This window comes from Oryzias latipes, chromosome 2, assembly GCF_053564925.1.
Source record: "Oryzias latipes strain Hd-rR chromosome 2, Olatipes_Hd-rR_3.1".
Taxonomy (NCBI): Eukaryota; Metazoa; Chordata; class Actinopteri; order Beloniformes; family Adrianichthyidae; genus Oryzias; species Oryzias latipes.
The window spans coordinates 25,070,427-25,094,013 of NC_136238.1; the positions used below are offsets into that span (position 1 = coordinate 25,070,427).

The following is a 23,587-nucleotide window of genomic DNA, read 5'->3' on the forward strand; positions in this document are numbered from 1 at the left end:
CTCAGAGTCTGCAGTTTGGAGTTTGGACTCTCCACCAGATCCCGGAGCTGCTGACCATCTGAATACTCAAGGCTGTTGCTCCTGAGGTCCAGTTCTGTCAGGTGGGACGGGTTGGACTTCAGAGCTGAGACCAGAGCAGCACAGCTGGACTTTGACAATCTGCAGAACCACAACCTGAATCCAGAACAAAGAGTTGAGTTTAAAGACAAAGTTCAAGTTTTTCATCCTTCACTTCTTCTAAAGATTTCAGAGATGAAGAAGATCAGAAAGTTTAGAAAAAGTCCAAAGATGTGAAGCAACAGCAGCAGATCAGAAGAGTCCAGCAGAAGCAGAGAAGAAGAACATTCAGGAACATTCAGGACAACATGCAGCTGCTTCAGGAAAGAAGTCCAGATGTGTGAAAGTCAAACATCAGCCTGTGGCTGCATCCAAACCAACTGCTGTTTCTGCAGCAACAGCAGAAAAAGTCCACTTCCTCTTTCTGCTCAGCTCTTCTCCAAACAGCACTGAATCATGGGAGAATTTCAGCAGCAGGATGCTGGAAAGTCTTCCTCCCAGTTTTCAGGAGATGATCTTCCAGTCCTTCTCTGCTGCAGCCCTTCAAGCAGAGACTTTCAGCTCCAACAGATCAAAGCAGAGAGAAGAAGAAAGTGATGAGGAAGAGTCAGCAGCAAATGTTGGACATTGATCCCTGATCCATGACTTCAGCTCTGAATGAAGAGTCAGAAGCTGCTGGGAGCTTTGATGGATGATGTGATGATGTTTGTGGATGAAAAGGTGAGGATGTTTGTGGAGGATGTGTCTGATTCCTGACTGTCACTGTGTGCTCACAAACATCAGCCGCTGGACTCTCAGCTGCATCTGCTGAAAGTTCTTCTGCAGATCTTTTAAGAGAACAAGCAGCTGCAGGAAGATGCTGCTGGAGATCAGAATCTGGACATTTCTGCTCACTGTGGGTCAACAACTTTGTCATCATATTGATCTGAACACAACTGAAACATGGAGTCTGACCTCAGAGTCTGCAGTCTGCAGCCTGGACTCTCCAGAAAACCACACAGATGAAGAACTCCAGAATCCTGCAGGTTCTTGTTCCAGCTCAGGTCCAGTTCCATCAGCTTAGACGGGTTTTTCTTCAGAGCTGAGACCAGAACTTCACAGCTTATCTCTGACAAACTGCATCTCACCAACCTGCAATCAGACAGAAAAGTGTGTTTAGGAGCAGTGATCCAGATGGAGGTCCAGGAACTTGGTCCATTCAGTCAGGTGGGACTGACAGATGACCTTTTCACCGTTTGGTAATTTCTTTTGGATTTTGACCCAAAAACATGATCATGACTGATAGTGCAATAGATTAGAAATTACTTGAAATGAAGTTAAAACAGACAAGGTGTCATGTTTCGGATGCGAGACAGACCCAAATGCTGGAACCCAGAAGGAAGACACAGGTAGGTGGAGTGGTAAGTAAAGAATTTATTTTCCGGTTAGTCGTGGGGGTGGATGGCGAGAGACAGGTCCGAACTTGAAAGAGGCTCGAAGATCTTGACTTGGACTGACACTGCGTGGATGGAGATTTTGACGTGGCGTGACTCGAGGTAGTAGCGCGGTAAGCATTAACAGGTTTTTCTACTGGAACACTGGAACTGCTCGTGTAGACATCCAACACAGGTGACACTCGTGGGTAATGAATCCTGAAGCAGGAGAACAAGGTTAGCGAAGCACAAATACAAGGTAAGCTTAACTATAGACCAGGCTTAGTCACCATGAAGGGCAACGAACTGGCATTGAATACTGGAGCTGGGTCTCCTTATGTAGAACAGAGGCTTGATGAGTAGAGTGGTCACAGCTGGTTGAGTCAGGAGAGAGAGGCAGAGCAAAGAGGGGAGAGGGGGAATATCTGACAGAGGCACCATGACAGTACCTCCTCCCTCAATGACCACCGCCTGGCAGTCCAGGATGCCAATCTGGGTGGGCCCGATACATAGGCACTGATGAGGGCCGGGTCCAGGAATAGGGAATGGGAGACCCAGGAGCGTTCCCCGGGATCATAACCCTTTCAGTCGACCAGGAACTGGTGGCCATGACCTCAACGCCGGACGTCCAAGATACGGCTGACTGTGAACGGAGTGGCCGCATTGCCATCAATGATACGGTCGGGAGGCAGGGAAGGGGAAGGCGGGCAGAAAGAACTGTCCTGAACCAGCTTGATCTGAGAGACGTGAAATGAGGGGTGTACCTTGAGGGCGAGACGGACATAGGAGGGGTTGATGACCTTTTTCGACGGTGTAGGGACCGATGAAGTGGGGAGTGAACTTGCGAGAAGTGGCTTGGATAGACATGTTCTGGGATGAGAGCCAAACCCTCTGACCAGGTTGGTAGGTGGGCCCCACCACCCTGTGATGGTTGGCATTACGGCTGTTGCTCTCCTTGGTGCGGAGGAGAACAGCCCTGGTTTGGTGCCAAATACACCATTGGAGATGGTCCTGAACCGAGGGCATTGCCAAGTCAAGTTCCTGAGACGGAAACAGAGTTGGTGAGTACCCGAGGTAGGCTTCAAACGGAGATATCCCTTTGGCAGAGGAAGGGTGAGAGATATGAGCGTATTCGATCCAACACTTGGACCAGTCTTATTATGGGCAGCTAATTAATGGAGGGATATTTCCAGCTCCTGGTTTGCCTTTTCTGCTTGACCGTTTGACAGGGTGGAAACCTGATGTGAGACTGACCGTGGCTCCCAGGGCAAAACAGAATGATTTCCAGACTTGAAATATGAATTGTGGACCACGATCTAAAACAAATCAGCAGGCATGCCATGGTGACGGAAGATGTGATGAACCAGGATGTCAGCAGTTTCTGTGGCGGTAAGTAACTGGGGAAGTGAAATAAAATGAGCAAACTTGGAAAAACGATCAACAACAGTGAATATGACGGCGTTCCCTTGGGAAGGAGGTAGTCCAGTAACAAAATCTACGGCGATTTGGGACCATGGGCGGCTGGGCATTGGCAGAGTATGGAGGTAACCAGATGGAGGTGAATGAGAAGATTTGGAGCAAGCACACATGGGGCAAGTAGCAATGTACTCCCTAACGTCTTTGTTCATGGAGGGCCAGAAAAAACGCCTGCGGATGAGGTTAAGTATACGGTGGATACCTCCATGTCAAGCGATGCTAGAGGAGTGGGCCCAGGTGATGACAACAGATCTGAGAGAGGGAGGGACATAGAGGGTCCCATTAGAAAGAGTTTCATGATTGGGTTCCTCACCTTGAGCTTAGAGGACTTTGGTTTCAATGTCCCAGGTTAAATTCCCTACAATACAGGAGTATGGAAGAATGTTGGTGGTAGGAGATGTTTCAGAGGAGCAGAATTTTTGGGAGAGAGCGTCGGGTTTAACATTCCAGGTCTATAAGTAATAATGAATTTGAAACGGTCAAAAAACAGACACAACGAGCTTAGCGGGAGTTGAGTCGTTTTGCAGAACGGAGATAATTATATATATAAAAGATCATTTTTACGGTCATCAATTTGTCATGATTTTTTTTTTCTTTTTGTTTGGGTAGTGAAAACAGTCAAACATGAAAAATAGAACATCAAGATGTTTACAAACCCATATTTTCTTTTTAACATCACAACCTAACATAAACAGGCAGCAGTTTAAAAAAAATAAATAAATAAAAAGAACAAATCACCAATCAACCTTCATCACCAGCGGCAAAAGACTATTACAGGGTATTTTTTTTGTATTTTTTTCACATTTCACCAGAACAGAGTTCAATCCAAAGAAAGATTAGTCTTATCCAGAACTGGTTGCCAGACTTTGTTGAACTCCTCAATGTTGTCATGAAGGGTATGCGTTAATCTTTCCAGAGAAAGAATCCTCAGTACCTCTGTGTACCAGTCCTCCATGGTCAGAATGTCCTTGGAAATCCAGAATTTCAGAATGGTTTTTCTTGCTACAAACAGAAGAATTTTTGTGAATTTGTGCCAAGAACACACTGAAAGGTTGAGAGTTCCACACCATATCCCAACAGTATTTTCACCTCCTTCTTAATTTCAATCCAGTATTTTTGTATCCCACTACATTTCCACAGCATGTGTGCCTATGTACCTATTTCACTGTTACACTTGCAGCAGTAGGGAGAGTCTAAGCCCAGCTTGCTCCTCAACAATGGTGTAAAATGGAGTCTGTGTAATATTTTAAATTGTGTTTCTCTATGTGAGTTTGAAGTTAGGAGTTTTAGCGTGTTCTCTATCAGATGGGTCCACTCATTGTCACTTATTTCTTCTCCTAAGTCAGTCTGCCACTGTCTTTTGAGGTAATCTGTAGAATGTGTAATGTTCGAAGAAAAGTTTCTGTAAATGTGGGAGATAAATCTTGTAGGTTGGGGCTGTGTAAGAATGCGTTCTAAAAATGTTAGTTTGGGGGGATGTTTGGTTTGGGTATGTAATGTCTGATCTGCAAGTACCGAAAGAAGTGGGACTGGGGCAGAGAATATTTATTCTTTAAGGCTTCGAAGGATTCCCATGCATTCCCACCATAGAGTCTGGCAAGTTGGTCTAATCCCTTTTCATGCCAGAGTTTGAAGCCAATGTCTTGACATGATGGGATGAAATCTGGGTTCCTAAATGTGGGGGCTAATACAGAAAAGTCTTTTTTTAGTTTAAAGAAAAGTAACATTTTGTACCATGTATTCAAAGTGTTGAAGACTATAAAGTTGTTTTGTACTTCTAATTTAACCTTATTGTAAAATATAAAGGGACAATACTTTAATGTTACAATTCCACAATTGCTAGATTCCATATCAATCCATGAATTTGAGACAGTTGGGTTCACCCATTCATGTATATATCGCATTTGCGCAGCCCAGTAGTAGAAACGGATATTTGGGACAGCTAGACCCGCTTGATCTTTACTTCTCTGTAATTTGCTTAGTTTCATTCTTACTTTCTTCCCCTGCCAAAGATAATGCGTAAATATTTTATCCAAATCCGAGAACCAGCTATTTGGAATTGAGTTTGGCAGCATCTGTAATGGATACATGAGTCTAGGGAGAATATTCATTTTCAGCAGACTTATTCTTCCAAGCCAGGAAACGGATAGGCTTTTCCACCGTTCTAAGTCCTCTCTAATACGTTTAATTGTTGGTTTTAGATTCAATCTGAGCAATTTATTAAGAGAGGGGCTCACTTGTATTCCGAGATATGTTATTATTTTCGGGGACCATTGGAAGGGAAACCCCGTTGGGGGAGCAGATCCAGTCATTGTGCCAATAGGCATAGCTTCTGACTTCGATAAGTTTACTTTAAAACCTGAGATATGGCCAAACTGTTTCAAGAGGTTGAGTAAGTGTGGGATGGTGCTGTCTGTTTCGACTAGATACAGTAAGACATCATCTGCATATAATGAGATTTTATGTTCTTTACCATCGATGAGGAATCCCTTTATACTCAAAGAAGTTCTGATGAGCTCTGCAAAAGGTTCGATAGCCAGCGCAAACAAAAGAGGGCTCAGGGGATATCCCTGCCGTGTTCCACGTTTCTAAGGAGAAGTAGTTAGAACAGTGAGAATTGGTAATAACAGCTGCTTTAGGTGAAGAATACAACAGCTTCACCCAGTCGACAAAGTTAGCGCCCAATTTAAACATATCCATGGTCTGAAAGAGATATGACCATTCAACTCTGTTGAATGCTTTCAGAGAGTCCAAAGACACAAGTAAGCCCTTCATTTTTTTTATCTTGAGCTTGCTGTATAATGTTCAGAAGTCTGCGGATATTATGAAATTAATTTCTTCCTTTTATAAACCCTGTTTGATCAGGTTTGATTACGAGAGTTATGAAGGATTCAAGTCTTAAGCTTAATATTTTTGCTAAAATTTTGACATCTACATCGATAAGGGAGATTGGTCTATAAGAGGCTGGGTCTTCAGCATCTTTTCCCTTCTTTAAGATCAGACAGATATTTGCCTGTGTCATTGTTTCTGGCAAGCGATGGGCTGTGTTGAAGCTGTAATTATATGTTCTGAGCAGATAGGGAACAATCCTGTCCTTAAAAGCTTTGAACCATTCCACAGGGAATCCATCTGGACCAGGAGATTTTCCACTGTGCATCAGTGAGATGGCCTTAAAAATTTCTTTTTCTTCAATAGGTCTTCCTAGGATCTCCTGTTGCTCTTCTGATAATGTTGGCAGTTTAATTTGTGAAAAGTATCTATCCATGTCTTCCTTAGTGCTTATGTTCTCTGATTTGTACAGGGACTTGTAAAAGGAGACAAAAACAGAGCTAATACTGTGTCTGTCATAGTGTCTTGTTCCTTTAGAATCTCTGATTGCCCCTATGGTGTTTTGAGTGTCTTTCTGATTAAGTATACGTGCTAAATATTTACTAGGTTTGTTGCCGTATTCATATAAACGCTGTTTTTGAGAAAACAATGATCTAGAGGCTTTCTCATTGAGGACAGAGTTCAGAGCTGCTCTAACGGCTTGTGCTTTAATCAAATTATTTTTTGTAGGGTTAGATTTGTGTGCCATCTCTGCTGCCTTTAAGTCTTTTTCCAGCTGATTTTGTTTCAGCAGCAATTTTTTCTTTCTATTTGCTATATATGAAATGGTGGATCCACGGATATAAGCCTTTGCTGCCTCCCATAAAAATTCAGGATTTGTGTCACTATTATCGTTTTCATCAAAATATAATTTTAACTCTTCTTCCATCCTTTTCTTGTAGTCTTTGTCAATAATAATATGTGATGGAAAACGCCACCTCGTTGTTGTGGGTGTGGTTTCTTTTATGTTCAAGTCTAAATAGACTGGGGCGTGGTCGCTTAAGTAAATAGAACCTATTTCACATGTATTTACTTGTCCCAAAGACTCAGGTGGTAAGAAGACAAGATCAATCCGACAATATGAATTGTGTGGATTGGAATAAAATGTAAAATCTTTGGAAGAAGGATTAATGGACCTCCATGCATCCACCAGATTAAGCTCTTCCAACATTTTGGCCAGTGTGGCCCCCAAGTTGCATCGCCCATCAGTGGGTATCGGTGATCTGTCTAGATTATTGTCTAAAACGCAGTTAAAATCTCCCCCCAACAGTGTCAGACCGCATTTATATTCTGCAAGTTCTGATGCAATTTTTGTCAAAAAAGAAGACAGTGGTGGACTTGGTGCATATATATTCATCATGGTTAAATGTACATCCTGAATGGTTCCATGTAGCAATATATATCTGCCCTCTGGATCTTTCTTACAGGTCTCCAGAACAAAGGGAACAGGTTTATGTATCAGAACAGCTACTCCCCTGCTGTTGGAGGAGAAGGAGGAGTAATGTACTTGGCCTACCCAATCCCTCTTCAGCTTCATATGTTCCTTATCCACTAAATGTGTTTCCTGCAGGAAAGCTATCTGAACTTTGTCTTTTTTTAGGGAGCTCAAGATCTTTTTGCGTTTAATAGGATGATGAATGCCTTTTACATTGAACGAGCAGAATTTAATGGAATTTACTCCTGGCATTTTTTTTGTGTGTGTTCATCTTAAGTATGACCCTGTTCATTCAAGTTATAAAACCAAATATACACATTAGGTTTGCTGGTGATGAGATGAAAAGAAAAAGAAAAGAAAAAAAATCTCAAAACGTGAAAGACAAACAAAAATCTTGCAACTGCTGCAACTCCAGCTCCTTTGTAGGGCTCATGTGATACATAACTCTCTGCCACTTTCTCAATAACACCCACATTAACATTAGTAGGAAGAAGTGGAGCTCCCCAAACCTTACTACTTTGACTTATGTCCAACAGAAATACCGTACTCTGGCTGCACTTCCAGATATAAAAACAAAATCAATATGGATCAGCTTGCCTGATCATAAAATGAACTTTAATATGGTCTATGAAAAGAAGAGAAAATGTGTATATATTTAAAGGGGTCGTGTCCATTAACTTAAAATAATATAATAACATAAGTATTTGCCCCATTTATGAAAAAAAAGAATTAAGAAGAAAGAAAAGAACAGTCAGGTGTAAAATACCGTGGCTGTTTATGCTGCGGTCCACTATGTGCTGTCTTTCTGCACTGCCATGGTGAACTGCTGTGCCTCTGCTGGGGACTTGAAGACATGGACCTTCTCCTTATGGTTAACCCGCAGCACCGCTGGGAAAAGCATCCTGTAGGGAATCCCCAGTGAACGCAGGGTTTTTTTCACCTCCGTGAAATCACGCCTTTTCTTCTCCAGCGCCGGTGAAAAGTCCTCAAAGTAGTGGATTCGGCTCCCACCGAGCGAGATCTCCCCCCGATTCCGGGCGCTCTGCATGATTAGCTGTTTATCCTCATAGTGATGGAGGCGGACGTAAACCGCTCTCGGTCTGGTCGCGTCGGGTCGGAGTTGGCCCGGGCTTCGGTGACATCTGTCCACTTTAATCCGGTCTTTTTTCACCTTCATATTCAAAACTTTGGGTATCCATGTTTCGAAAAACTCTTTAGGGTTATCCCCCTCGGTGCGCTCCGGCAGATTAATTATCTTTATGTTGTTGCGCCGGGACCTGTTTTCCTGATCCTCCAGCCGGGCGAGGGCTTCGTTCAGGCGGGTTTCGGCGCCCTCGAGTCTCGCCAACAGCTGGGTGGCGGAGTCCTCTGTGTCGGAGATTCTTTGCTCCGCATTTTCCATTCTTCTCTCCAATACTTTCACGTTCTCACACACAGCACTGACCGATTTAACAATCTGGTCTAGCTTAGTATCCATGCTTGCGCTGAGTTTAGCATACAGCCCATCACTTATCTTCATCACAAGGCTTTCGATGTCGCTCTCCGCCATGTTGTTCAGGCCCTGTTCCTCTGCCTCCGTCTGCGTTTTTCGAGGTTTCTGGCGTAAGACTCTTTTATTTTCTGGCGTCTTGGCCCAAATTTCCCGAAGAGACATCACACTCCTGTAAAGACCTTTTCTGCCACAATTCGTTATCTTTAAGTCCAAAAAATGTTCTTTAATTCGGGGAGCTCCGCTCACGCACTCCTACTCACTTCGCATGACGTGACCCTCCCTCCGTCCTCTTTGTTTTTAATGAACATGAATACATTTCTGTTCAGCTGCGTCCACACTGACCGCCTCTCTTGGCCAACAGCAGGCAGGACGCTTCCTGAAAACCCGCTGCCCCCAAAGGGAACCAGCAGGTGAAGAGAATGAATGGAAGTTCAGGAGAACCATGGATCCATTCACTAGATTGATGTGTTTTCTACCTGCTGTCACTCAAACCGTCACGCTGCTGCCAGACCTTCACGCCGCCCACCGCTCAAATGGGACCATTGCAGGACCTCAGATGGCGTCTGGACCATTGACTTAACATTGAAAGTGGCCACACCCACCGCCTGAATCCCGTTGGGTGTGAAGCAGCTTTAAAGATGAATCCAAAAGTGTCACCAAACCTGCAGTTTGGTATCAAACCATTTTCTTCTGAGCTGCAGCTCGTGTCTTTGCAGCTCCGCTCGGACTCAGAGCCTCCAGACGTTCAGGTTTCAGAAAAACGCTCTAAATCACTCCAGGGGGGTATTCCAGAAAGCAGATTCTGCTAGCTCCCACGGTAAGTTTGAGGCTAAGGAATTTGATAACCTCAGCTTTCGGTTCCAGATATGGAGGTAAGTTTCAGGGTATGTCAAGTTGCCATAGCAACTCATGCTCTCAACATAACCTGGTCTGGAGCAGGTTTAGTTGGTTAGTTTGTTTACATAGAGGTGAAGCAGCACGGCGTGTCCATTTGAAGATGATTTAGTGGATGAAGAAGCTCAGATAATACTTTTTCCACCATGAGACGGTGATAAGACCACATATGGATGTTGGAAAGAGAAACTTTTTCACTTTGATCTAACTTAATTATTTGCTTCCGTTAAGATAAATCAATTTTTTCTTAAGTCAGCTTAAAAATAACACGTAGTTTTCAGACAGTTATTTTACTTTCATTCAAATTAATTCAAGGAAGTAGGTGTAACTTTGGTGCTGCTGTTAGATCGGCACCGCAAGGGATTGTGGGATACCATTTCCTTTGCCTGTCTGGACGGATTTTGGTTTAAGTGTGGGTTTTTGACCAAATTTTTTTAGTTGTTTAGCTGTTTTACTGTGTTTTGCCATGTTTTGCTGAGTTATCTTGTCCTACTATGCTTATGTCTCTGCACCATGAGTAAGAGTGAAGGAGAGGATGATGAGTTTATATAGCACCCCCACCGATTATTAGGGTCATGACAAAGATGGAGAATTCTTTAATGAATTTGAGCGCAAAGTGCATTTCTTTCCCCGTCCTTCTTATTGTTATAAAAATGAGCATATCTGTCGGCTCATACTTAGACATATGAGAGATCAAGAAATATAATTAATTAAAATGGAAAAAATATTAACTGAATTGGAGTAATATGACATTTAGTTGGATAAATACATAAATTTGAGTTGTATAAACAATTATTGAGTTTAGACGTAAGAAATTAGGTTGATTAAATTTAACTCAATTATTTGTTACCAATAGAAGTATTTCATTTAAGGTGGCAAAATTGGATAAGTTATATATATATATATGCGTCACAAGGAAAATGGAAATAAGATCAGAAACTCTTGCGTTTACTTTGTCTGTTCTTCTACTACAAGCAGAAACTCTTTCTTTTGATGATGCAGCCGTGTTACTTTTTTAATGGACGTATAATCTTCATACGGCGTCATTAAAACCTCAGACTCCGTCTCACTAAAGTATAGCGCTCTCTTTGGTTTTCCACTCGTTCCATGGTGACTCCGGAAATTGTCGATCTATTGAGAATGTCTTTATGTACTTTCCGTGCACGAGCATTAACCCAGGTTTACCAAGTCGAGTGTAATTACGCCAACTCATATCCGGTCTTTTGGATCCGACATCCCCAGAGTAAGCAAGTTCAGGCGGATTTCAGCCAGAGTTCAGGGTGAAAGTCAGGCTAGTTTAAACATGCTTCCTGGAATACCCCCCAGGAGTCACTTTGGACTTTAGCCAGACGTCTGAATTCAACACAGAGCAGATCCTGCAGGGACAGGAACCTGCTACTAAGTACAAAATCAAACAGCAGGGGATTTTCAAAATAAAGGAACAGTATTTCCTCATTCCGGGTCTGACACTAAATGTTTCTGTTGAACAGAATGTTTTCTGATTGGTTTAGCCTTCTTTCAACTCTGGATCCTTCAGGTTCTCCATCTTTCTGGATCCAAATCCTTCCAGTCACAACAACTTCCTGTTTAGAGAAGCAGATGATCTGGGCTGCAATGACAGGCCTTCATGCACACGCTCACACGCGTGCACGTTCAATCCAGCGTGTGCGTAAAGGTTGACTGCGTTCTAATGCAGAGCTTTGAGGTTGAGAGAGGAGTGAAGCAGGACTGTTCTCTGAACGGCGTCCTCTATGTTCCAGCTAGCAGAATAAATTCTGACAGTTCTCTGTCAGGAAGATGTGAGGCCACGCCCACTGAGGAGGAGCCTGTTCCACAGCAGGAGGAGCCACAGGTTACGACAAGAACCTTGTGAGAAACAGAATGTGCAGCTGAAAGAAAGCAAACAGTGTTTTCTGTCACTGAAGTGTTGCTCTGTCATCTCCTATGGGAGGATCCTCCTCTTCATCACAGATGAAGCTCCGCCTCCAAGTGTCCATGTTTGTACTTCAACCTTCTGCAGGTTCTGATCTGTTTCTTTCTGATTGGTCAGAACCTTCAGACCCAGAATCCTCTGCTTTCTTCCTAGAACTGCTGGTTCTGCAGCTTCCTTCAGTTTCTGTTTCACTTCCTGTCAGAGCAGAACTCCCACTGCATCAGGATGAAGACCAGGATCCACCCTGATCTTCATCCTGTCCTAATGGATCCAGAGTCTGCAGGACGATCCACAAACATCCTGCAGCGTCTGAGAGGCAGATCACCTCCAAGAAGACGTCTGCATCATCCTGTCAATCACTCTGATGCCGCGCCCCCTTCCATCACATCTGCTGTGTTTAGAAATCATAGATGAATCCTGATCAAACCCTCAGAGCCCAAAGCATTCTGGGAGATCATCTACATCTTCAATTCAGATGAAATGATTGGATCAGAGTTTTAGTGAATTCACTTTTTCAGTTCAGAAAAATGAGAGAAAAGTTTGAAACCAGAACCTGTTTGGATCCAGAACAGAGACCAGGAGCTGAGATGTGAAGACTAAAGAGGAAAGTTCAACATGAAGCTTCATCTTCTCTGCATCTTCCTCACAAACAGCAGCTCAGTGTGAGAAAGAGGAGCCAACGGGTCAGGGGTCATGTCATCAAAGCATGCAGAAGCTTTCAGGAGAAAGGCTGAAGCTGATTGGTCCAACATAGAACACTCAGCAGAATCAACACAAGATGAGGAAGTGATGAGTTCTTAAAGCAAAGCAGAAGAGGAAGAAGCAGAATCTCTGATCTGAGCTGCAGCGGCTTCACACGGTGAGAAGAGACGACTTCAGACCTTTGAGGAAAATCTACTGTCTTTGTTGAACTTATTCTTCTCTAACTCGACTGTTTGTCTCTGAATGTTTAGAGAAGATCTTCTTCTTTCTCTGCAAACTCTCATCTCTTTGATGTTTGATGATTTGATCTCATTACTGATCAACAACTGCAGAATAATTCTCACTTATTGATCAGTTTCTGTTTTTAACTGATTTATGAAGAAAATGGAAACAATTGATGTTTTTATTTTAGATTTTAACAGAATAAAGTGTTGATGTTTACAGAAGTGAAAATGCTGACTCATCAAAGGGGTTCAGATCAGCTGACTGCTGCTTCCTGTCAGAACTTTCCAGAATCCAGACTGAAGAAAGAGTTTCTGTCAGAAACCTAAACCATCATGAAGCTCTGGAGGTCAAAGCTTTCAGTTCTGACTCCAAACCTTCCTGTTCTCCTCCATCCAAACCTATGTGGAGGTCAAAGTTCAAGAGAAAGTCTTTGTTGGAGCTTTGAGAGGAAGAATTCATGTCTGTCTTTGTTTCTTTTCTCCTCATTCTTTGATTTCTGTCTGTTTTTGTTGATGGCTTCATGTAAACCAGGGGGGTATTCCAGGAAGCATGTTTAAACTAGCCTGACTTTAACCCTGAACTCTGGCTGAAATCCGCCTGAACTTGCTTACTCTGGGTATGTCGGTTCCAAAAGACCAGATATGAGTTGGCGTAATGACGCTCGACTTGGTAACCCTGGGTTAATGCACGTGCACGGCACGTACATAAAGACATTCTCAATAGATTGACGATTTATGGAGTCACCATGGAAACGCATGGAGATAAAGAAAAGAAAGTGCTATACTTCAGTGAGACGGAGTATGAGATTTTAATGACGGCGTATGAAGATTACACGTCCATCAAAAAAGTAACACGGCTGCATCATCAGTAAAAGAAAGTTTCTGCGTGTAGAAAAAGAGCAGACAAAGTATACGCACGAGTTTCTGATCTTGTTTCCATTTTCCTTGTGACGCATATATAAAAATCTTATCCAATTTTGCCAACTTAAATGAATTACTTTTAGATGTGAGCACAGGTAAAAGCTACCTGCATGGCGTTTCCGCCTGACGCACCTCCGATGGTGCCAGTAAGGCAGCTGCAGGGTCATCAGCCGGGAGCCACCCTTCATTGATGTTTCGCTCCATTGATCCCGGAACATCTCACGGTGGTGGAGCAACGGCAGAGATGTCTCCCTGCCGCCCCCCACAGCTGCCCTTAGGACCCATCTTTTCCATGTATTTTTCCTTCTTCCTTTCATGTGCAGCATCCATTCCTCCCTCCCAAGGGATTGTGAGCTCTGCCAGGATTACTGCCTTGGCTGCAGAGGACCACAGGATGATGTCTGGTCGCAGAGAGGTGGTAGTTATTTCTGGTGGGAACTTGAGCTGAGGTCGAGGTCCACCCTTAAGTTCCAGTCGCATCCTGGTGTTAGCAGTGACGGTGTCCGTCTCTGGTTGGTGTTCTGTGCTCCAGCCCCTTCTCCAACAAAGTGAATCAAAGACGGTGTCTTCGTGGGATGCTCTTTAGCATCCTCCATCCTCCGTACTTCCAGGACTTCTGCCAGTTTCCTCAAGACCTGGGGCCTCATTTATAAAACTTTGCGTAGGATTTGCGTCAGAAGTGGCGTACGGATGAAACATAGGACGTGCGTACGCACAGAAATATTCGGATTTATAAAACCGTGCGCACGCACATCCTACGTATCTTTCCCTTTATAAATCACAACCGATTCTAAATGCAGCGCAGCTTTAGCGGTTACATGACACGCCCATAGTTGCCCATAAATAGTCCGTGAAACGCCCACAAATGAATATTCATGGCTTGCTAAATCTTGGCAAACACAGAGAGGAAATCAAAAAAACGTAACTTCACTCAATGTGAAGTAGAAGTTATCGTTGGCGAGGTGGAAAAGAGGAGAAAAGTGTTTGGAGGGCACAGTGTGGGCATTACTAATGCCAAAAAGGCACGTGAGCGGCAAACGGTGGCAGACGCCGTAATGCTGTAGCCTCACAAACTCGGACCGTGGCCGAAATAAAAAAGAAATGGTCGGACATCAAAGTCGAGGCAGAGCGCCAGATGCATGCGCCGGGGGGACCGGAGCGCCAGATGCACCGGGTGACACGCGTGGTTCCTCCGAGTGCTCCTCTGTAACGCCGGGCCCAAAAGCCCGCAGAGGTCCAAAAGGACGGCTCGATGAAGTCGGAACCGGCTCATAAGCCACTCGTCCTCGTTTGCCAGCAAGTCTTGTTGCTGTCTAAAGATGCGTTCACTCCGAATTCTTCCATTTGCCACATCTTCTATTAAGAGCGCAAGATCAGCCATTGTGCGTCATTACGCATTGTGATGGGGCATTTTATTTCCCTCCATTTAATTACATCTGACAAGCTACAGATGTCGGTAATAATCCACGTGGAAATGGGAAATTGTTCAGCGCAAATGTAATTTCTTGTTGCTTTCTGAATGAGACATACGCCATACATTGTTTTTCAAAAATAAAACAAACTAAAGATATATGCATGAATACCATAATTCCGTAGCTTATGAAGAAATGTTTTAATATGAAGACAACTTTCCCCAGTGGACAATTAGTACGTCTGTCCGTCCGTCCGCACGCCCGCACCTATCTGCTCCGCCAGACGGACACATTGACAAGAATATCAGTTTTGTACATTATTTCGTTCTGTTAACTATATTATCTATGAGGATGAATTGCACAACATGCCAATACTGCAGAACATTTTTCACTTTTCTTTCTGCAAATATGTGTTCATTTGAATTTCTGTTGTAATTTTCGTTTGATCTTTTTTGTTTGTTTCACTGCTGATCGATCAAACGGGTGTTCGTGTAGGCTGTTAATTGTAAGACTAGCTTTGTGAAGTCTTCATGTTATTTCTGAGAGGCAGTATTGTCATTTTCACTTTCACGTGTTTCTTCCATCTGCCGACGGCGTCGCCGTTTCTCATTTCACCCGTTTTTGTGCGTACGCCTGGGTCAGAGCTTGCGTGAAGGACCGCACATTTTCCCGTCAAGTTTGCTTTTTATAAATCTCAACTATTGCGTAGAGAGTGGCGTACGCCTTCTTTTGTGCGTACGCAACGTTTATAAATGAGGCCCCAGGTCATGCCGCCATCTGTACCTACCCTGGGCCAGAGCTGCTTTGCTACTGGACAGGATGTGCTGTAACGTAGGGTTTGGAGTCTTGCAGAGATGGCAGTTTTCCTCTGAGCCAAACCATAGGCTCAGATTGCTGGGGCTGGGTAGGGTGTCATAGGTGGCCCGGATTAGGAAGCTCAGCCTTGCGTGAGGCATCTTCCATATGTCAGACCACCCAATGGTCCTATTGACCACACCTTCCCATGTTGTCCAACACCCTTGTTGTGGCTGGCTGAGTGCTTTGATCTTGTACTGGTTTTCCTTGCTCCTGGTCACCTCTTCAATCACCAGTTCTTTCCTCTCTCTTCTTGTGGCTTTTGACCAGAACTTGGGGGCTGTTCCCCAGCCTAACCCACCCCAATTACTTCTTCATCTATTGGTAACAAGTAATTGAGTTAAATTTAATCAACCTAATTTCTTACGTCTATAAAACTCAATAATTGTTTATACAACTCAAATTTACATATTTATCTAATTAAATGTCATATTACTCCAATTCAATTAATATTTTTTCCATCTTTATTAATTATATTTCTTGAACTCTCATACTTCTTAGTTTGAGCCGGCAGATATGCTCATTTTTATAACAATAAAAAGGACGGTGGAAAAATGCGCGGTGTGCATAAATTAATTAAATAATTTTCCGTCATTGTCATTACAGTACAGAGTAGTAGGGGTGCTATATAAACTCATCATCCTCTCCTTTACTCACTCATGGTGCAGAGATAAGCATAGTAAGACAAAATAACTCGGCAAAACACAGTAAAACAGTTAAACAACTAAACACATTTGGTCAAAAACCCACACTTAAACCAAAATCCGTCCAGACAGCCAAAGGGAATAGTATCCCACAATCCCTTGCGGTGCCGATCTAACAGCAGCACCAAAGTTACACCTACTTCCTTGAATTAATTTGAATGAAAGTAAAATAACTGTCTGAAAACTACGTGTTATTTTTAAGCTGACTTAACAAAAAAATGATTTATCTTAACTGAAGCAAATAATTAAGTTAGATCAAAGTAAAAAAAATATTTTTCCAGCATCCATATGTGGTCTTATCATCCTCTCACGGTAGAAAAAGTATTATCTGAGCTTCTTCTTCCACTAAATCATCTTCAAATGGACACGCCATGCTGCTTCACCTCTCTGAAAACAAACCAACCTTCAACTAAACCTGCTCCAGACCAGGTTATGTTGAGAGCATGAGTTGCCATGGCAACTTGACATATCCTGAAAAATACCTCCATTTCTGGAACCGAAAGTTGAGGTTATCAACTTCCTTAGCCTCAAACTTACCGTGGGAGCTAGCATAACCTGCTTTCTGGAATACCCCCCTGAAGTGTAGAAACAGGAAGTTTGTTATTTATTTGTGAAAGTGACTGAATGGAAATGTTGCTGCTGCAGCTCCAAGTCTCCACCTGGTGGAGGGAGAGCAGAAGTGCAGCAGCTGATGGCAGCTTCCTCTGCCTCCCTCTGCTGTCTGACTGCATTCACCTGAACCTGAGAGGAAACACAAGATAAGAGCCAATCAGTGGAGGAGCAGCTGATCTGTTGGTGAAGGAGGAGCAGAGCTGATGATGAGGAGGGTTTCCTCTGCAGGTGAAGGAGGAAGGTGTGTGTGAGCTGATGTGGATCCAGTGAATCCAGCAGCATGGATCAGTGGGAGGAACCACAGGAGGGAGCCTCTCCTTCTAGAAGCAGAGAGGGTAACCATGACAACCAGAGCAAAGCTCAGAGGTGAGATGAATAACTGGAACAGTGAGTGTTTGTCAGAGTTTTTGGAGGCTGGATTCTAGTTCAGATGATCAACAGTTTTCAGATGAAGGACTTGAGGTCTGGTTCAATTCTGGATCTCTCTGATCAGACTCACTTGGAGCATCATGTGTGTGATGAGATCTTTTCAGTTGAGTCTTCTGAGAGTCTCTGAGAGACATCAGAGATGTTGGAGAAGAAAACATGTTGACTGCTGACTCTGACTGACAGCAGCTCCAGTCTAATGAGAAGAATCACTGCAGACTCCTAGGATTCAGATTTTCATGCTTTCCAAACATCACATTGTTCTAGTTTGACTTTCTGCTCTCAGAATTTCTACATTTCTACATGGAGAATTGGAATCAGTTTTTCTAGAAAAAAGTCTGGATTGACTGACAGAAAATGCTGAAACCTTTTCCCTCCAACTGGAAACTGTTGATCCAAACATGTCATGTTATTCCAGACTAAACAGCTCAGTCTGTGTTCATGTCAAAGTCCATCAGCTGTTCATGAAGAAGCAGATCCTCCAACACTCTGATGGTTTGGTGTTTGCAGAGGTCAACAGGTCACACAGAGAGTCCAGTCTGCAGCCTCCAGCTGTGGCTCCATGAAGAGTGACCGGTCCAAAGATGAACCTCTATTCTTCAGAACTGAACCAGGACCTTCAGACTCACAGTAAGAAGCAGTTTCTAGTGAACAATGCAGAGTTCAGCTCTCAGCAGGAACAACAATGTTCTCATCGAGAACATCAGCTGATCCATCCAGGAAGGTCAACCATCTGCTGTGAGCGCTTTAGGTCTGAGAGGAAAGAAAAGAGTTGGACAACTCTTGAGGACACAAAGCTCAGTCTGTGAGGATGAAGCAAACAGCTGAACTTTTCTCTGAGCTCAGTCCAGACATGAGCTCCAAACACAGCTAACGCATCATTTAGACCTTCAGATGGACTAGATCTGCTCTGGTTCAACCTGGAAACACATTTGCTCAGTTTCAGCACAGTCTGGATCCCAATATCTGAGTCTGAAGATCAGAGAGGATCTGCTCCATGATCAGAGTTAGTCTGGAACTTCCCACTGACTGCTTTGATTGTTGTTCACTAACGTTTCTCCTTAGTGTCCACAGAGAGAAGAAGAGGAGCGGACCCCAGTCTGCAGAAAGACCCAGAGCTGGTGAGTCAGAGCCTGATCATCTGCTGATGGATTCTTCTGGAAACATGTGGAACACTCATGAAGGAGCTTTCTTCTCTGCTCTTTCAGCAGATGTTGGTCTGCAGGAGATGTTTGGAGAACATCAGATCAGTCTGAGGAGCAGAAGTGAACATGTGGCTGAAGGAACTGAAGAAGCAGGAAGAGAAACGCTCCTCAACAGGGTCTACACTGAGCTCTACATCACAGAGGGACTGAGACCAGAGGGTCACACCCAACATGAGGTGATGCAGCTGGAGACCACCACCAAGACCAACCAGCTCCATGACACTGCAATCAAGAACCCAGACATCTTCAAAGTCCTCCCTGACCAACACAGATCCATCAGAGTGGTTCTGACCAGCGGAGTTGCTGGAGCTGGAAAAAGCTTCTCAGTGCAGAAGTTCACTCTGGACTGGGCCGAGGGCTTGGAGAACCAAGACATCAGTGCTGTGGTTCCTCTGTCCTTTAGGGAGATGAACTTGATCAGAGATGAGCAGCACAGTCTTCTCACTCTGATCCAGCTGTTCCATCCAACACTCCAGAAGATCCCAGCAGAACAGCTGTCTGTCTGCAAACTTCTGTTCATCTTTGATGGTCTGGATGAAAGCAGACTTTCTCTGGACTTCAACAACAGTCCGGTGGTGTCTGATGTCTCACACAAGTCCTCAGTCAACGTGCTGCTCACTAACCTCATCCAGGGACGTCTGCTGCCCTCAGCTCTGGTCTGGATCACTTCCAGACCTGCAGCAGCCAATCAGATCCCTCCTTCATGTGTGGACAGACTGACAGAAGTCCGAGGCTTCAATGATGCTCAGAAGGAGGAGTACTTCAGGACGAGGTTCCCAGATGGAGAGCTGTCCAGCAGAATCACCTCCCACATCAAGGGCTCCATGTCCCTCTACATCATGTGTGAAGTTCCAGTCTTCTGCTGGATCACTGCTGTGGTTCTGGAGAACCTGCTGACCACAGAGCAGAGAGGAGAGCTGCCCACCACCCTGACTGACATGTACTCCCACTTCCTGATGGTCCAGACAAAGAGGAAGAAGAACAAGTACCAGCAGGAACATCAGACAAGTCCACAAGAGCTGACAGAGACTGACAGGGAAGTTCTTCTGAAGCTGGGGAGGCTGGCATTTGAACATCTGGAGAAAGGAAACATCATGTTCTACCAAGAAGACCTGCAGCAGTGTGGTCTGGATGTCACAGAGGCCTCAGTGTACTCTGGAGTTTGTACTGAGATCTTCAGAAGAGAGTGTGAGATCTTCCAGAAACCGGTCTACAGCTTTGTTCATCTGAGCGTTCAGGAGTTTCTGGCTGCAGTCTACATGTTCCACTGTTACTCCAACAGGAAGGTAGAGGTCATTGAAGACTTCCTAAAGAACAACATGGAGAACCCATTAAAGGTCATTGAGGACTTCCTGGAGAACAACATGGAGAACCCATCCCTGGATGAGTTTCTGAGTAGAGTCATGGAGAAATCCCTGCAGAGTCAAACTGGACACCTGGACCTGCTGGTTCGCTTCCTTCATGGTCTCTCTGTGGAGTCCAACCAGAGACTCTTAGGAGGCCTGCTGGGTCAGACAGAGAAGAATCCAGAAACCATCCAGAGAGCCATCAACAACCTGAAGAAGATCAAAAGTGAAGGAGTCTCTCCTGACAGATGCATCAACATCTATCACTGTCTGCTGGAGATGAAGGACCTCTCAGTTCATCAGGAGATCCAAGAGTTCCTGAAGTCAGAGAACAAATCAAAGAAGAAACTCTCAGAGATCCACTGCTCAGCTCTGGCCTACACTCTGCAGATGTCAGAGGAGGTTCTGGATGAGCTGAACCTGAGCCAGTACAACACATCAGATGAGGGTAAACGGAGACTGATCCCAGCTGTGAGGAACTGCAGAAAGTTCATGTGAGTCCAGAAGTGATTGTGGTGATAAATCAGATCAGTGTTCAGATTGATTTACAAAGAATGAAAGGATTGAAAATAATTAGAAATAAAAACATGAAAGAAGAAAATCCGTTTGTTTTTAACACTCATATGATCTTTTAGCTAAAGAGCAAAGAAGGATCATATTGTCCAAATGAAATCCAATCCAGAACCTTCTGAAAGGTTTGAACCCAAAGCAGATGGTCCAGAATGAAAGGATGTCTTCATTTCCACAATGTCAGTCATTCTAGAAGCACATTTCTAAAATGCTCTTTCTTCTGTTCATCATCTTCTTTCTAGAGAAATCATTGATCTGTGAATGAAACAGTTTGATGACTGAAAGAAGAAACTGAAGCAGAAACTGATTCCTTCTTCTGAGCCTTTTGGTTCCTTTGGTTCAGTCCAACATCATCTGCATACATACAGTCTCTGTTGAAGATCTGAGTCCAACACACAGGAAAGCAGACAGCAAATCAGGGAAATCTGTCTGAAATCTGCTTTTTAATGAGCTTGTCTTGATTTGTTTATCCAGTTCCATTACAAGGATTAATGTTTTAGACGTCTTTATTCTATTTTTTCTGGATTCTTATTTCTCTGAAGCTTCTAGAAAAATCCCAGAATGTGAGTACAAGTTCAGCAGAATATCTTCTGGATCAATCCGGGCTTTTGGAATCTGAAAGTGCAATTTCTGTTGTTATTAAAGGTTTAAAGTGAAAGTCCTTATTGGAAATTCTAAAATAGCAGTTTGGACAGTAGAATAAAGCCTAGCATCACAGCTAACTTGTAAACCTGGTGACAGAGGTTCTTGTTCTTCCGTACAGAGGTTCTGGAATTCCGTGAAGAAAGACTTTGACTCACCTGCATGGATTCAGCAGGTGCCTTTGAAACGACTCTTGCTGTTTTGTCATAGTGTGGCTGTAGAACCATGAGAACCATGATGTCCCTGATCAAAGCTGGCTAGCCATCAGCAGTCTGGATTCAGCTTCTTCTGTCCGTGAAACATCCTCATTATTTGATGAGTTTTTTGTGTGTGAGGAGTATGATGGGTCAAAGGTCAGAGTGATGTCAGCATGGTCTCCTGAGGCTCCTGTGGAGAAGATTCCTGGCTTTGAATGAGACACCAAAGAATCCACCTGCTTTTATTGTAGTAAGACACTTCTCTGTTTCCTGTTGAAGCTCCGCCCCTTGGCCTCTTTCTCTGCTGTTACCCTTTTCCAGACAGTCTGTGAACACAGCGCTTAAACAAACAGAGCTCTCCCTCTGAACACTTTACAAAAGCCTGAATGTTAAGCCGCATGTTCTAAAGGGAGTGAAGGAGTCAAAGAAGCTGTGAGGCAGAAATGACAGAGAGGAACCTGAAGGAGGTTCTTTCATCCACTCTGAAAGGCTGAAGATCCTGCAGTTCTGCTTTAGAACAGGCTTTCTGAACTCCAGTCCCTAGAACCACCAACCTGCATGGTTTCCATCTTAGCTGCTGAAACACACCTGACTGAGCTCATCATGGAGTTCTATAGAGGCCCGGTGATGAGTCACTGGAGGCAGGTGTGTTGATGCAAAGAAGCAGAAAAAGCCTTCAAGATGGTGGACCTGAGGACTGGTCATCAAAAACACACAGACTGAAGCTGTGGCTGTTTCTGAAGGTCCCCACCAGAGGCAGACCATGATACTTCCACCACATGCAGCTGCATGTTAACGGGGACCAGACGGTGTGAGCATATCAATCCACTTTTACGCTCTCTTCACTGGCTGTCTGTGTCTTTTAGGATCCCTTTTAAGATTTTACTTTTGGTTTTTAAATGTTTGAATGCTCTGGCACTGCTGTATCTCTCTGAGCTGTTCCATGTGTATCGTCCACGTCGAGTCCTAAGGTCTGAAGATCAAATGCTTTTAATGGTTCCCAGGAGTCGGCTTGTGACTCAGGGAGACAGAGCCTTTTCAGTTGCAAGTCCTAAACTCTGGAATGTTCTCCCCTTCTCTGTGAGGTCTGCCAGAACCGTCAGTGATTTGAAGTCACTTTTAAAAACTCATCTTTTTAGTCAGGCTTTTAACTCCAGTGAGCGGATTTAGTGGGTCAGCTTGTTAATTTTATTCTTTTACTGTTTTATTGTTTTATTGCTTTTATTGTTTCTTTATTGTATCATATTGTCTCTGATTTTACTGTCTCTGCTTAAAAAGTGCTATACAAATAATACATTGAAATTGAATTGAAATTTAAATAGGAAAGGAGCAGGTATCAGCAGCAGCTGTGGATGCAGACAGTTGTTCATGGATCTATTAGCACAGAGAGCTGCATGTTAGTCAGTGACTGCTCTCATGTTCACAGCCATGCTCCAACTGATCCTGAAGGACATGTTGGCATTGAAACAGGTTTCTCATAGCTGGAAGAAGCTCATCTTCAGGATTAGACAGGAGATGATGCAGATGTTGTTCTGGAAAATGGGTCTGCTGTCTGCAGAGTTTGATTGTAAAAGAACAACAATGTTGAGTCATCCTTCCACAGAGAGTTCAGAGGAGCAGAGAAGTGAAGAAACACTTTCACTTTGTCAGTCAGCTGATAACAGACCCGCCCCCATGTGCTGTTTCCATGACAACATTACCAGCTTCAAGAAAGCATCAAGTACAGATTTACAAAAGCTCTTTGAAAATAGAAACAGTCACTTTAGCCTCTTTCTACCAAGAAGAACCTTTGGGAAAGTTCTGCCTGAAGGTTGTTGCTGTTATGGTTCTGTTGGATTGGTTGGACTGGAGTCAAAGTTCTCTTCTTCTTTTGTAAAAGAAAGCAGAAAACTGGATGATAACCAACATTTAAAAACTGTCAACATTCAACCATCATCATCATCATCATCATCATGGTCAGAGTGACAGCTGTCAGTCTTTGTGATCCAGATGTTCTACTGTGAACTTCAGACCTCAGATCACTGACAGACTGAGGGCAGCATGAAGCTCCATGGAGCTCCACCTTCTCTCCTCCAGCTGCACATGAAAGAAAGATGAAGGTCTGAGAGAGACTGATGAGGAGGACTGTTTCAGGATGAAGCTGACGCTCTAAAGAAGAGAGAAATGTCCAACTGGAACTTCATCACAGCCTGAATTCATCATAG

The 23,587-nt window shown here is 43.8% G+C and overlaps 2 protein-coding genes across 9 annotated transcripts in view; one reads left to right on the plus strand and one right to left on the minus strand.

Annotated features, from left to right (window-relative positions):
- LOC144986719 (NLR family CARD domain-containing protein 3-like) overlaps positions 1-23,587 on the plus strand; it is a 674,722-nt gene that overhangs the window by 534,412 nt on the left and 116,723 nt on the right. For 2 of the 4 annotated variants that reach the window (XM_078934618.1, XM_078934634.1), the window contains 3 exons: positions 17,934-18,053; positions 18,489-18,544; positions 18,632-20,468. In XM_078934618.1, the coding sequence (XP_078790744.1) occupies positions 17,934-18,053; positions 18,489-18,544; positions 18,632-20,468 (2,013 nt within the window). The remainder of the gene's footprint in view (positions 1-17,933; positions 18,054-18,488; positions 18,545-18,631; positions 20,469-23,587) is intronic. The other 2 variants (XM_078934654.1, XM_078934643.1) reach the window with 2 other exon arrangements.
- Positions 1-23,587, minus strand: part of LOC144986673 (NLR family CARD domain-containing protein 3-like) — a 497,154-nt gene that overhangs the window by 203,808 nt on the left and 269,759 nt on the right. The window lies entirely within an intron of this gene.